The sequence below is a fragment of the Notamacropus eugenii genome, chromosome 1, assembly GCF_028372415.1.
Source record: "Notamacropus eugenii isolate mMacEug1 chromosome 1, mMacEug1.pri_v2, whole genome shotgun sequence".
NCBI classification, from domain to species: domain Eukaryota; kingdom Metazoa; phylum Chordata; class Mammalia; order Diprotodontia; family Macropodidae; genus Notamacropus; species Notamacropus eugenii.
The window spans coordinates 414,086,080-414,101,668 of NC_092872.1; the positions used below are offsets into that span (position 1 = coordinate 414,086,080).

Below are 15,589 nucleotides of genomic sequence, written 5' to 3' on the forward strand. Positions count from 1 at the left end.
TTGAACTACTTTTCAAGTAGCTTTTAGCAAGTGCTAAATGCGTGTAAGATATTCATACAAAAAATGGTTGGGTTTTACATTTTGCAGTTTCATTATATGGAAAATGATAATATTTCTACTCTGTACTAACCTCAAGTGTTGTTCATTGGAAAATACCCTACAAACTTTATTCTATTGTGTAATCATTGTCAAAAGTGCTACCATTGTGGAACAAACACTTTACCAGGGACAGAAAGACTGTAGCCTGTGATAATAGACAGTTCTTGTCATTTATTCCTCTATACAAATCTGTGCTCTAGGTACTATGGAGGATACAAATAAGATAGATCTTCTCTTTTGGAACTTGTAGTCCAGTAAGGGAGTTATGTCAGATGCACAAATACAGTTTTACAGAGTCTATGACAGGTGGTGAGTCATAAAAAAGTTCCACTTTCTAGAAATTTTTTCACTTGAGACTTAGTTTAATTAGAAACCATGTACTTTAAAGGGGAAATAAGCCATCCTGTAAGTATCTTTCCTACCAAAGTGAATAAAGGAGTAGAGGCAACACACTGTGGTGGAGAGAACACTGGATTTGGAGTGAGAAAACATTTAAGTCCTGGGTCTGCCTCCTGTTTCTTCTGTGACTTGTATTTCACTGTCATTTCTGGGAATTGAGAGAACACCTTTGTAGTTACTAAGTAGGATCCATAGATTTAGATCTATAGCAGGCTTCAAAGATCACCTATTCCATCTCCTTCATTTTATAGAAGAGGACCAGAAAGGTCAAGAATCTTGCCCACATTGCACAGGTGTTGAAAGACACAGCTGAGATTTAAGCCTAGGACCTCTGACTCCAGATTCAATGCCCTTTCTAGTCTATCACCTATCATATTGTGAAACATTTTGTTGGGTTTAACTTTTTGATTAGAGATTAAGGAACTTCACTTTGTGACTTTGGGCATGTCAGTTGAACTTCTGTTAGCCTTAATTTCCTCATCTGTAAAATGGAGATAATAATAGCACCTACCTCACAGGGCTGTGGAATATCTTTATTTTAAACATTTTCATTTATGTTTAGTAAATTTAAAGGTAGAGATTGTGTTTAAGTGATCTTTTTTTTTTTTTTACTAGGACCCAGAAGTAAACTTTACTTGGGCCCGTTGAATAATTTTCAAACAAGGCAAATCACTGTCTTGTGTTATGGAGTTCGTTACATGTACTTTTCCTTTTAATAAAAGTTACCTTAAGGTTTCTTACCATTTACCTTGGCGTAAACTCAATCTTGAAGAAAAGGCCACTTTAAAAAGTAAAAACATCCTGCTTCATTGTGTCTTAAAATACATGTTATTTCATCATTTTGGGTACTTCTTCCACTAAACATACTTTGTAATCCTTGTAACTTTCTGGAAGTTAGTTTCATTGAATATATTGTTGCCAAAAACATTATCACCTTCCAATTTTGTATGATATTCTTATCTATGTTGGTCTTCATACAATAGGATAGGATGTCACCTAAAGCTTTTCTAACTTGTTATGAACTGCCATATTCCATGTTTTACCTTCAAGAATAAAGGTTTTTATAAAGGAAAGACATCCCAAGTATATTAGTACCTTATAGAGCAACTTGAAAATCAAGGAGAATGTTCTCATGCTTTAGGGGGAGTACAGGTTACTAGGCCTTTTGTTAGCTTGTTGTCCCACTGCTGTTCAATATTGATTCTTTTTTTTTTAACCTTAGCTGCACGCTCAGAAAAGAAACGTCTTAGGAGGCCAAGCAGGTGGCTTCTGGAATATACAGAGAAATATGATCAGATATTTGCCCCCAAGAAAAAGCAAAAGAAGGTGCAGGAACAGTTGTCTAAGGTGAGTATGCATTCTCTTCACCCTTTTTTCAACTGTTCTTTGACATGTGCTTTCACAGTTCTTATTTTCTTCCTGTGTACTTGGTTCTTTTGGTTGTTTTTATTGTTATTAGGTAAGTTCCCTAAGAGAAAATGAAGCCCAGACTACACAGTGCCAATCTAGCACTGATCTCCAGAATAAGCCAGTGGAAGAGAGATCTTCAACCAAAGAAGATCCTCCTGTCCTTGAGAGAGAGGCTCCATTTTTGGAAGGACCAATAGGTCAGTCTGAACTTGGAGGTGGAAATGCAGAGTTACCAGAACTGACCTTGTCTGTGCCAATCACACGTGAAGTTTCTTCTTGGTCTTCACTGGATCCAGAGGAACCATTATTGAAACCAAGTAAGGAATGCCCAGATTATGTGAAGTGGAAAGAATATTGGGTGGAGTATCAGGAACCCTGAGTTTTATTTAGTCTCAACTCTACCACTTATTTACCTAATGACTTTGAAGCTATCACTTGTGCTCTCTGAAACTCAGCTGCAGCATCTGTAAAATATGAGGGTGTTTGAACTGTGGGCTTGAGTTGTACCAATAACTTACATCAAGCCAGCTTAATAAAATGTATTAATACATTTTTTGAACAAAATTGGGCAATGGGGGTAAAAGACATGGAGTCCTTACGATTTTTTTGTTCATCTTAATATTGTAACATATTAGGTGTACTTTTAAACATTTCTTGTCCGATATGAATTGTGTTCAAATGAGAAACAGATATAGTAAAAAGGGGACAAAAGTAACTTAGCACCTGATGGCTATATGAACTCTCTCTGGAATTGTTTCAAGGCTTGGATTGGGATAAAACAAATATTGTCATCACTACTCAAAGATTGTATAATAAGAATTTAAACACAAACATGCTATAGTCTTAGTAGACAACGTTGCCCTTTAGGTATTGTGTTCAGAATATATTTATTTCTATTCCTTCATCCTACATATAGGCTGGTCTGTCAGTTAAAGGAAAATGAATTTAGAATAGGTTTAATCCTTTGAGTATATTTATAAATATGATGCTAGATATAAGTTGGATTTAAGTTAAAGTGTTTGAAAAACCAGTAGCTTATATCTAGTTTTTTGTTGTTGTTTACATTAAACTAATAAAGAGAAATTATATTTCAGGAAATTATGAAAGTAAGCGTCAGAGGAAGCCAACGAAAAAGCTCCTTGAATCCAATGATTTGGACCCTGGATTTATGCCCAAAAAGGGGGATTTGACACTCCTTAGAAAGGTATGGGCTTTTTTTTACATTCTTAGAGTTGAAAGGTAATCAAATGAGTTTAAAAATTAGTCTTGAAGAAGAGATGATAAAATGCACTTCTTTTTTTTCTTTGCAAGAATGTGGAATATTACATATACTCTGAGACTCAATGTGTTGGTTAGTAGCTGAACTGATTTTTTTCTTTCAAATTCTTCATTATAAGAAATCACTCTCTTGGCAGGGAAATGGCCAAAGAATATATTCAGAAATTAAGATAATATAAAAACTAAAGCAATCAACATTTAAAAGTTGAAAATCAATCTCTAAATGTGCCCAAAACTTTTCTGTCTATCAATTTCTAAAGTACCAGTTCTAGGTGTCCTTTTTAATAAATAGTAAGTACTATTACTAACTACTGGCAGTGAAAGAAAAAGCACATAAGGTGGTGGTTGAATCATAATTAATATGAAAAATTCATTTTCTGACATTTTCTGAAATTCATTTCAGAGATCATGAAAGAAAAATAGACAACCTAAACTCAAAAACAGACAACATAAAACTCTAAAAAAGATTGCATGAATGAATAAATGTAGCTAAATCAGAAGGATTTTCAAATATGGTTGGAGGGCATGTTTGTATTAAATATCTGTATCATAAATCTTGATACTCAAAATGTGCAGAACGTTGAAAATTCATAAGATTAAGAGCCCTCCTCCAGGAGACAAAGGCTGTGAAGTTTTCAGGGATGAAGAGAAGCTATCCAAAACCATGTACAATGTGATGTTCAACATCACAAAAAAAATCAGAGAAAGAACAGTCCTGAGGTATAATTTCCATTATCCATCAAGCTAGCAGAGATGCTTTTTAAAAAAAAAAAAGTGAGAAAATTCATTTTTAGAGGAGAAGCTTTGAATTGATTCAGGTATTCTGGAGAAAACCAGTTTGACATTAGGAATGTTAAATTCATCTGCTTCTAAACAAGGATTCCACTTTAGTAAGAAAAAAGACCAATATATGTAAAACGATCACGGTAGCATTATTTAGGCTAAGAAAAATGTAAAACCAAAATAAGCCTAACAAATAGGGAAAGGCTAAACGCATGATAGGATTTAAATGTAATGTGATATTAGTATGCTGTAAGGAGTGTTGAATGTTATGAATTTAGACTGCGGAGGACTTAGATAAAGTGATCCAGAGTGAACAAAACACAGGCAATAGAAAAATATGCATAATAATGACAAGACTATAGAGTTAACTTGGAGAGAGCCTCCGGACCTATAAAAAACAAAAAAAAAATGAAAAAATTGATCATTTTTAATACCATAATATCAGTTAGGCTACAACTCTCTTGATGATAGATTGTAAACTTTTTTAGGGTATATACTTTGTAAGGAGAAGGCTATAGTTTGGATATTTGTTGGCAGATGTCTTGTCAAAATCCATAAATTCTTCAAAATGTATGTAGTTTTAATTGGTGTTTCTTTTGTTTTTGTTCTTAACCCTACTTCATTATGATTGTTATGTTTCTTTATCTTTATATCTGTCATTTCTTAGTCTCAATAATAGGAACTGACATGGTGCTTTAAAGTTTGCAAAATGCTTTGCGCATAGTTTCTTTTGATCCATACAACTGTCTTGCATGTTAGTTGCCATTATCACCCAATTGTAGAGATGACCATACTGAGTAACTTGCCCTGGGTCACATGGTTACTAAGGGAAGAGGCTATATTAGAACTCACGCTTTTCTAGCTCTAAGCCTTCTTCTTTTCACTGTACCACTTAGTTGTGATAGTTCATTATATTTGTATTTCATTAATTGTTCAGACATTTCCCATTTCACTCCTGGTTTTTGCCATTGTGAATGGGTATGAGATAACTTTTTTAAAACATTTTTTTTCCTCATCTATAACACTCCTATAACTTGGAGTTAGAAATCAGTGGATCAAAAGGAATAAACAGTTTGGTTACTCTAATCTAATAATTAGATACTCTAATCTAAATCTACTCTAATCTAATCTACTCTAATCTACTCTAATAATCATTGTTTATGGTCTCTCTTAACTTTGGAATTGATTGTGTGACATGGGAGACACTGACAGGACCACTCAGCATGGTGGGTCCACATCAGAGAAGGTTGTGCTCTATGAGCAAACCAGGGTTGAAACAGCTCAAAGGAAACACAGAATGCACAAATTTAGGGAATCAGCCCCAAATGTTCATATGGACCATTTGTGTCTGACCTGTGGTAGAACATTCCAACCTCGTATTGGTCTGATCAGCCATACACTTGACTTTAGCATAAGTGACGTCATTTTGGTCCTCTTCAGGAGCAAAAGCCAACCAATCAAAGTAATACTTTAGTTTTGTCATCTAGTAACAAACATTGAAAAACTACTAAAAAGAATAGAAAGGTGTTTACTAAATATTTTATGGAGAGGGTCCTGATAACAGAATGAAATGGAACTTATTACCTACTTAGTATGAGTGCAAGGCCAGAAATATAGTTGTGGAATTTTCAGTTTTTTGCTCACAGAAATTTCTTCCTGAAACGTAACATTTGTGTGTTCTGTTGTTACTGTTATCCTCTCTTTGTTCACATGATCTTATTTGATCATTATTTGATCATCATGACCTACTATAGTAGAAAAATTGCAAAAGGGGCAATATTTGTATAATTCTGGAAGAGTACTTTCTTTGGGGTCAGTCACTTCACCTCTTATAGTTTGCTACCTGTATGACCATGGCCCAGTCACATCATCTCCTTGGGTTTCATTTTCCTTATGGGAAGGCTAAAATAAATGGCTTTTTAGGTGCCTTCAGGGTCCAAATTTATGTTATTTTGCTGTGGCAAGTGGTTAGAGGAATTGAGAAACATTAATTTAAAAACTTTTACTTTTCTAAAAGCTTGGTGCTATTTTCTTTTGGGGAAAAAAAAAAAGCTGGCTCCCTACTTAGGTTAAAAAGCAAAGCAACAAAACTAATGGACACAACCACTGGTCTTTATATGAAATCTTCCACACCCATAGATTCCCCAGTCCGCCTAAGAAAGGGTAGGGTGGTAGGAAGTTCCCTTTTTTAGTTTGCTCAGCTCTTTTCCTGGGGCTGCATTTGGTCATTTAGAATGATATATCCTTGAGTTTCTATTTACATTATTGTTGTCATTGTGTATATTGTTTTGCTTCTGCTTATTTCACTTTGCTTCATGTAAATTCATATATAAATCTTTCCATTCTTACCTGAATACTTCATGTTCATCCTTTATTATGACCTGCTAATATCTTATTAGACAGGTAGGTGGTGCAGTGGATAGTTACAGGCCTGGAGTCAGGAAGACTCATCTTCCTGAGTTCAAATTTGGTTTCAGACACTACTGGCTGTGTGACCCTGAGCAAGTTATTGTACCGTGTTTGCCTTAGTTTTCTCATCTGTAAAATGAACTGGAGAAGGAAATGGCAAGCACTCCAGTATCTTTGCCAAGAAAATCCCAAATTGGGTCACTAACAGTTGGATACAACTCAAAACCACCAAGGGATATCATACTTTGTTCAGCCACCTCCTGATTGTCTCAAATGGAGAAGTCAAACGTATTCCCAGCCACAACATTCCCAAATATACCCCAGTCAGATTAAAATGCAGTTGAGAAACATTTAACAAAATAAATAGCATTACATTTTAAAACTAAATCACTATATAGGCCAACTTGATTCTTACGTATGGCTCAGTGGCTCTCATTTTTGTTTAAGTTTGACACCATTGGTGTAAGAGGCAATTTAAGACACTTAAGTTCTATATCTCTTCCCTTCTCTCTTCTCTCCCCTCTTCCCCCATTCAGACCCTGAGTGTTTTGTTTGTGATTAATCTCTTTTGTTGTGATTATTCATCCTCTTTAAGCCCTTATCCCTTCTCCTGCCCACCTCTTTCCCTGTTGAGTTTGATATATTTTTTACAACCTAGTTGGGAGTGGGGGGAGGGGGGGAGGTAGAAAGAAGAGGAGGAGGAGGAGGAAATCAGACAGGAAGAAATGTATTGTCTGTATCTCTTCCTTGGTTTGTTTCAGATAACAATAAAGTTCATCAGTCTCCATTTCCTACCCCTTCCTTCATATTTGTGTCTTCTCATATACCCCAGTTATGAGAATCTATATAGCTCTCTTACAGTGCTTAAATAAATTTATCTTTTGAAGTTTTTCTGACTCCTACTTAGTTCTAGTCTTTTCATCAGAAATGCTTGAAAATCCTTTAATCTATTAAAGGCCTGTTTTTATTTTTGTTTTTCCTTGGAGGATGATACTCAATTTTGTAGGGTCAGTTATTCTTAGTTGTAAATTTCTCTTTTGCCTTTTCGGATGTTGTATTCCAAGATTTTTTCTCATTTATTGTAGTAGCTGTCAGATTTTATATGATTGTGACAGTACATCCTTGGTGTACTAGAACTGCTTCTTTTGGGATGCTTAAATTATTTTTCCTCTGACATAATGGTCAGGATTCTGACCACGGCATTCTTAGGACTTTTTTCCACTGAAGTTCCTTTCAGGAGGTAATTGATAGATTCTGTCCCTTAGGTTCTAGACAGTTTTTATTGATGATTTCTTAAAATATAGTGTCCAGGCTTTTTTTTTTTTTTTAATAAATCATAGTTTTCAGGATGTTTTAAATTTCTCTTGACCTATTTTCCAAGTCAGTAGTTTTTTCTAATCAGATGTTTTAAATTTTTATCTTGTTTTTTCAGTCTTTTGATTTTATTTTAATATTTCTTGCTATCCCATGGAGTCATTGGTTTCTCTTTGGTATATTCTTGTTTTCAGGGAGTACATTTTTTGGACGTAGTTAACTACTTTCTCTTTTAAGTAAGTTTTATGTTCTCCTTCCAATTCGTTCCTTTAGAGTGTTAATTCATTTTTTATCTCTTGTAGGTATTCAGGTAGTCTTGAAAGATCAAATTTTTTTCTGTCAGTCTCTGCTGATAGTCTCTCTGAAGTTGTGGAATTATATTCATTTTTGTGAGTTAGTTCCTGAATTAGGAATTAAACTCCCAATTTAGGAAGTGGAAAAAGGGAATGGGAAGGAAAAAGTCAGAATTAGACTGTGGTCCCTACTTCCCCTTTGGTTTAGGGTGACCATCTTAGTTTTACATTGAGTCCTCTAGTTTTTTGCATTAATTCCCACTTTCTCAGGATCAGATGTTCTCCTCCTGGCATCAGATCTCCTATATCTTTGACGTTCAGTGCTCTGCATCTAAAGAGCCCTCCATGGTATCTTAGTCAAAAGGTTAGATTTTGTTCCTGGGGTGTTGTGATGTGACAGCAACAGTGCCATTCTGGTAAGCAACACAAATTGTGTGATGTTTCCGCCCACGGCTGCTTCACAGGATTCCTGAGTTGTTCTTGCTGGGGCTTTGTCGGGGAGACCCTCACTGTTGCTGCCTCTCAGTGTATAGATTTTCAAGTTATGCCATCTCTTGTTGTTCTGAGCTTGCTTTGCTAGATCAGCATTCTTTCCTGTTGCCTGTGGGTTTCTGGATGTCTTTTTGACAAAATCCTGGGTTAAATATCACTTACTTTAGTTTATCAATGTATTTCTTAGTCGTTAATCAGTCTCACACATATTACGGTTTTGCTTTTTTTCAGGCAGCCATCTTGGCAGGAATTCCTTTCCCATGGCTTCTCAGAACATGGCCTCTGTTATTGTCAGGTTCATATCTTATATTTCCTGAGTGTGCCTGAAACAGTTTTCCGTCATTATCTTTTATTGTTCCCATCTTCTCAAATAGCCTTCACTGCCAGTTCTAGCTATTGGCAATAGGAATGGAAAGAAAAAAAATAGAAGCGTTGCAGAGACATTAATGTGACTTGTGCAAAACAATAGTAAATTGATAGGGTTGAAGATGAAACGATAGTTTAATTAGGAGAATTTTACAGTAATGATAGAAATGTGGGTTTTGTGGTTGGGGTAACTGAATGAATAGCTTTCTAAATGGCATAGGTCTTTATTGGATAAAACAGCTGAACTAGAGGAAGGGACTCCTTTGGTTACCTTTAATAATGAATGACTTTTATTGCCTTAACTTGTACTCCACCTTTACATTTTGTACACTCCAGAAGACTGAACTATTCTTGAGTCTTTTCTTGTCTATACTTTGAGTCTTCACATTGTTGTTCACAGTTTGCCTTCTTACTGGCAACATCTACCAGCATTTTTTCCCAGCTCCCCTCTTCCTTCTGTAGCCTTTGGATTTGAAGAATGACTCAAACTACACTCAGTAGGTTTCATACCACACGAGCATGCCAGTGTCTAAGGACATGGGATGGTATCAGAATAAGAAATACAACAGAGATTTAGTTTGGAGGACTGGATCCATGCTAACACAGATCATGAGAAAGGTCCTTTTAAATGTTTTTGCATGTAGTCTGGCTAGGATTGCCTCCTAATTCTCCTTGTTAATAGTTATACTGATAAGCAGTTGTGAGACAAATTAGATAGTTATGAAACAACTAACTTTCTCTGACTTTTGGAGCCTTTTATGGAGTTTTTCAAAACCTGTCAAACTGCGCAATAATGACTTAGGTTATGGAAGGTAGCTTATGGAAATCAGATGACCTGGCAAATGAGAAAGAACAGAGGGAGGACCTGGAACTGTCAGTGTGAAGAAGTCCCTTCATAACTCTAAGCCTTCATTTATTTATCTATAAAAATGGAAGTAATAATATTTATATTACCTTGCTCATAGGATTTTTATATTACCATAATCAGCAATTGGGCAGTCATTGGAGAGTGTTTGCCTTAGCAAGGCCCTACCCCAAGAAGTGCTCTTCTGATCTAAGCTGCAAAACTCTCTTAGTATTCTTAGTTATTTAATATAATTCATCATTTTCATTAACTAATGAGAAGAGAAAGCTGAAAATTTGTTTTCTAGTTTTCTAAATTTAGTATCATAAGTACTTGTCTGAATTCAATATTAGTTCAAAATAAGCAGTACTTTTTCCCTTAAATTTGGCTGCTGCAAAACACGGTATTTATGGTTTATATGGTATATATGGTTTATAATTGGTATTATCTAACATCATATGTCTCCATCAGTTATTTTTAAAAAAGAAAAAAAACGTTTTGTTGATATTATTTATTTTGATTTCATTATCACTTCTTGATCACTTTCTGGGATCATCTCAAGTCCAACTTAAAGGATTGAATCCCACCTTTCACAAAGGAAAACAGTTAAGCAAAAGCAACCAATGAAGTGATCCCATGTGACCATGTATGCAACATTCTACTCTGGTGATTTGAAGCATTCTTTCATGTGGTTACAAATACTTTGCAATTCTTTTGAGTACTTTTTGATCATAACTTTTAACCACTTATCTATTGGGAAATAACTATTAGTGTTACATATATGTATTGTTTGTATATCATATTAAACTCTTAGAGAAATTTGATACAAAGGTGTTTTTTCCCCATCCAGCCTTTTTCTTTCTTATCTTGGGTGCATCAGCTTTTTGCAGAAGCTTTCCAATTTCTTGCAAAGTTATCTATTTTATGTAGTTGTCTCTGTCCCTTGTTTTTAAGAAAATATCTCCTCCCATACCTTTGAATAGGCTATAATCCACTTTTCTTTTTCTGTGTATGCATATAGTATAATCTTTATAATATCATTTTTCTGTTTAGGATATATTGTGGAGTATGGTATAAAGTAATGTGGTATAAGCCTAATTTTTGTCAGACTCCTTTCCAGTTTTCTCAGTTTCTGTTAAATGGGGAATTCTTGCCAAAGTAATTTATGTTTTCTTGGTCATTAAGTTTATTGTTTGTTTCTCCCTTGCCTAGGCTATCCCATTGATTGACTTCTATTTTTTTTTTTTTTTAGCTAATACCAAATTGTTTTAATGACTGCTGCTTTATTGTATAGTTTGAAGTCTGGAAGTGTTATTCTTCCTTCATCATTTCATAAATTCCCTTGATATTCTACATCTTTTATTTTTCGAAATGAATTTTATTATTTTATTAAAGTTATGTAAAAAGAATCCCTTTGATAGTCAGATTAAAACTGTAAATTAACATTAGTAGTATTGTTATTTTATTTTGGCACAGTACAGATCACTGAATATTCCCTCAGTTATTTAAGTTCTTTTTTTCGTTAAGGAGCACTTTGTAATAGAATCTATACAAGTATTTTGTATACTTTTGTAAATTGATCCCCAGATAGTTTATACATTTTGTAGTTGTTTGGAATGACATTTTCCCTTCTATTACTCTTGGGTTTTGTTAGCTTTTGATATTTGAGGGTTTATTTTCTGGCCTGCAACTTGGCTGAAACTTAATTTTCTCAGTTAGTATCTTTGAAGATTCCTTAACATATTTTTAAAGCAGATCATCACATCATCAACAAATAAAAACGGTTTTATCTACTCCTTTACCTTTATGGTTTAATGTCTTAAATTTTTGTTTTTGTCAGTACTTCTAGAACTCTATGAAATAATAGGGGGGAGAGTCTATATCCTTTCTTTTAGTATTTATTGAGAGTGCTTCTAGTGTATCCCTATTGTATATGGTGCTGCTTTTATTTTTAAATAGATAATTTTTATGATATTAAAAAAGTTCCTTGATTCAAATACTTTGTAGAGTTTTTAGCACAAATGTCTTTTGTTTTCATCTATCAAGATAATCATGAATTTGGTTGTTTTGTTTTTAATATTATTACATTGATTGTTCTCCCGTCTTTGCTTTCCATGGATAAAGCTAGTTTGGTCATGACAATTTCTTCAGAATAATTGTAGTCAGTTTGATGAGATTTTATTTAAAATTTTGAAACACTATTCATTAATTATATTGGTCTTTAATTCTCCTTCTGCACTTCATCTTTCCCTGGTTTACTGATTAATACATTTAGTGTATTAGTGTTCCTGTCTTCCCATAGTTCTTCTAATATTGACCTCCAATTTATTGTTCATCTTTTCCAATTTGCAATTTTCTAATTATCAGTAATGTAGAATATGTTCATAGTATCACACATTTAGAGTTAGAAAGGATCTAAGAGGTTGTCTTTTGCATTTCATAGATGAGTCCCAAACAAGTTAAACAATTTACCCAACGTCTTACAGGTGTAAGCAGTAAAAGATGTAAACTTTGAGCTATGATCTCCTGATTCCAGATATATTGTTAACACTAGACTTTACTGCCTCTATTTTCACATGGTCATATATATTTTGCAGTTTTTTTAAATCTCTTGTTAACTTTTAACTGTCTGTAAAGGAATAGTCTTGAGTCATATATTTTTGTGCATTCTCTTTATATTTTAGATATTATTGATGGTTAATGCAAACACAACCCTACTTTAAAGGGTCATGTATTTGACCTTGGATAAGACCCTTTGATCTCTAAGTCTATGATCCTGTTACCTATATTGAAGTTTGTGATCACTTTTACCCCTTGTTTGGATAAGAATCTCTCCTGCCAAACCCCACCCTTATAATTATGAAAGAAATCTCTTTTCTCCTTTGTTTTGTAGTATGAGCTTTTGTATTCTTAAAGAATACTCATTTGGAACTTGTGGTATGTTATGCAAAATATTGGTCTACTTTGTCATTGTTAAATTGCTTTACAGTTTTCTAGCTACTTTTGTCAAATAGAGAGATATTCCCCCAATAATTTATGTTCTTGGCCACTATTTTTGATTTTCTGCTTTTTATCTAATCTGTCACACGATTAGTCTTTCTGTTAAAAAAAAATCAGTACCCAGTGGTTTTGATGATAATTTCTTCATAATTTAATTTGGGGTCTAGTAAAGCTAACCCTTTCTTTCTTAAATAATGAAAAAATTCATTTGACAGAAACACTTTTTATTTGAAATATGTGGTTTGATACCCAAACTAACAAGAGAACAAGATCCTGAAGCCCAGTTTTGACAGAGGAATATTGATGAAAAAGCCTTGCAATGCAATACCAATTTGCTCGGAAAATAATTCATTTTGACCAAGTTTAGGTTCATTATGGGGATACAAAGGTGCCTCAACATTAGGAAATACCCTAATTAATCCTAAAAACAAAGAAACAGCAAAGGCAATACAAAGAAACTCAAGCAGTGTGCTGTATGATTGAGTGTGCTTCCCATTAATCTCATAGTCTGTATGTATATCATGGACTAGAATTTGTAGTGCTAGGTACAGAATTGAATAGGAAGGAAGAGAAAGTTTTTTTGCATTTGGGAAATTATGCAGTGCTTTCAGTGAGCCTATTCTCCAACAAAGCATGCCTTTTTAATATTATTACTCTTTTCATGTACTTTTATTCATAGCTTTATTTCACCATGGTCTCAGAAGACTCAAAATTGTGGGTTACCCAAAGAGTACTTGATGTAATCTATGTCATGTAAATAAGCTGGATTAATAAAATGAAATTGTGAAAAACACATTATTCCTGACATGGATCATCAGAAAAGTCAGTTGGCATTTCACCCAGCGAGTGTTAGAGATGGTAGATAGACAACCTGAATATTTAATTCACATCCATGAAATATTAGAATGTTCAGATGAGGAACATCAAGCATTTTTGGCAGTCTGCTGGTCTGAGAACATTTAGATCACTTACGAATCTGTACTAGTGGAGAAAGTACATAGGTTACATACATACATACATAGTACATAGAAAGTACATACATCTGGGTTCTTTTATTATCGAAAATGTTTTCTCTTGAGTTGGTAGGGGTGTGTGTGTGTGTGTGTGTGTGTGTGTGTGTGTGTGTGTGTGTGTGTGTGTGTGTGTGTGTGTGTGTGTGTGTGTGTATTATCTGAAATTAGAGACCCAAGGACCTTATTTTCTGAATGCTACCACTGTCTGTTGTGCTAGATCTCAAGTAACAAGCTAGTGTATGATGGCTGTAGAAGAGAAAGCCTGTTGATCTTGTGTATTTGTCCATAGGCATTCATTTGAAATTAGTGTTTTAGCAGATATAATAATAATAGTAACTTAGTTTAATATCCACTTTGGGATTTATAAGGTACTTTAAATACCTTATTTCATCTGGAATTAGGACAGGCTACTTCTCCCAATGAACTATAAGCCCAAAAGAATGTTCCACCTTACAGTTAGAGAACTATCAGACTGTACTATGCACAGACACTTATGTAAGTGCTAAGAGACATAGAATTTTACATGCCTCTTATTACCAGCTAATTCTTTTTGGATAGATTTGTAAAGCAAGGTCTTGCTTTGAGTTTTTTCTACATAATTTAATTTACTGAATTGGGACTTAGTCTTAGTGGAAACTCAGTTATTTCTCTTCTTTATTAGGAGCACAGAGTTTATTATTGTGCCATTACAGATTAAAATTAGTTCAGCTCCTTTATTTTACTGATGAGGAAACTGAGGCCCAGAGAAACTTAGTGCCTTGTCCATGATCACTCCCGTGATAATTACTTCAGAAGTCAATTATTTTAAACCCAGTAATGCTACCATTATCTCTACTCACTCATTAACTGATAATTTAGCCTTTAATTAGTAAAGTAAATTCCTCTGTTTATAACAAATTCTCCCTTATTGTAAAACTCAGAATGATGTTTATCTTGCTCCTACACAGTGTTATAATACTGGTCACTTGGAGAATGATATTTCTGGATCATGTACAGCTCTCACATCTTTGGAGTTTGGTGAAGGTAAGTGCTCTAGACACGGAAGGGGAGGAGTACCTAAGATATTGATGTTTCATGTGGTACCTTTTTTTTCTTTATAGTAGTCTTCATTGTGGGGGTATGTTATATCTAGAATTACTCAAATTTACATAGGAACAGCTAACCATGAAATGGGTTTTCCATAATCCTATCTTTTTACATGATTTTTTCATGATGTCCCTCAAGTAGTGCTTTTTACTAAAAAGGGATTGAGAACTTCCATTAAAATCCCAAAGTATGATAATTTGGCATAGTTTGAGGTACACAGACAGAAAGGGGTGCATGTGAACCTAGTTAGTATACAAGTTCCTTGTTTTCAGTCTCATCAGTAAAGTTATAAAGCCTTTCCTGAAGACAGATCAAATGAAGATAGACTCAGGTCTCTTGCCTGGTCATTTCTGAGCATACCTTCTCTCCCTTTCAACCTTCTTTAACCCCATCCATAGTAACACAGTTGGCTGTCCGTTCTTTTCAGAAAAAGAGACTAATTTATAGATACTACATGTGCAGAATTGAATAGCTTTGGTTGCTGGCAAAAGCTCTTGAAACCAAATTGTGTAAAGAATAGAATGTTGATGATTTCAACCAATTAAAATACTGAGAAGGAGTCTTGGAGTTATTAAGAAGAACATATTATGTGCTAAGCATATGTTTCTGCCACAAGTTTGTGCAATCAAGTCACTTAATCTTCCAGTGTTCTGCTCATTGTCTAGAATTCTTGTTACAGTGCAGTTGCTGATCTGAATTGATAGGGACAGTTTTTACATTTAGCCCACACACATGAAATCATAGGTTTAAACCCCCAAAAAGGAGGAAAGCCTTACTATAGTGATGCACAGTCAGACTTGGTC

General features: G+C 34.4%; 1 protein-coding gene across 17 annotated transcripts in view; it reads left to right on the plus strand.

The window, feature by feature from the left end:
• NSD1 (nuclear receptor binding SET domain protein 1) overlaps positions 1-15,589 on the plus strand; it is a 145,813-nt gene that overhangs the window by 81,946 nt on the left and 48,278 nt on the right. For all 17 annotated transcript variants that reach the window (XM_072631122.1, XM_072631130.1, XM_072631135.1 and 14 more), the window contains 4 exons: positions 1,721-1,845; positions 1,958-2,225; positions 3,003-3,112; positions 14,648-14,723. In XM_072631122.1, the coding sequence (XP_072487223.1) occupies positions 1,721-1,845; positions 1,958-2,225; positions 3,003-3,112; positions 14,648-14,723 (579 nt within the window). The remainder of the gene's footprint in view (positions 1-1,720; positions 1,846-1,957; positions 2,226-3,002; positions 3,113-14,647; positions 14,724-15,589) is intronic.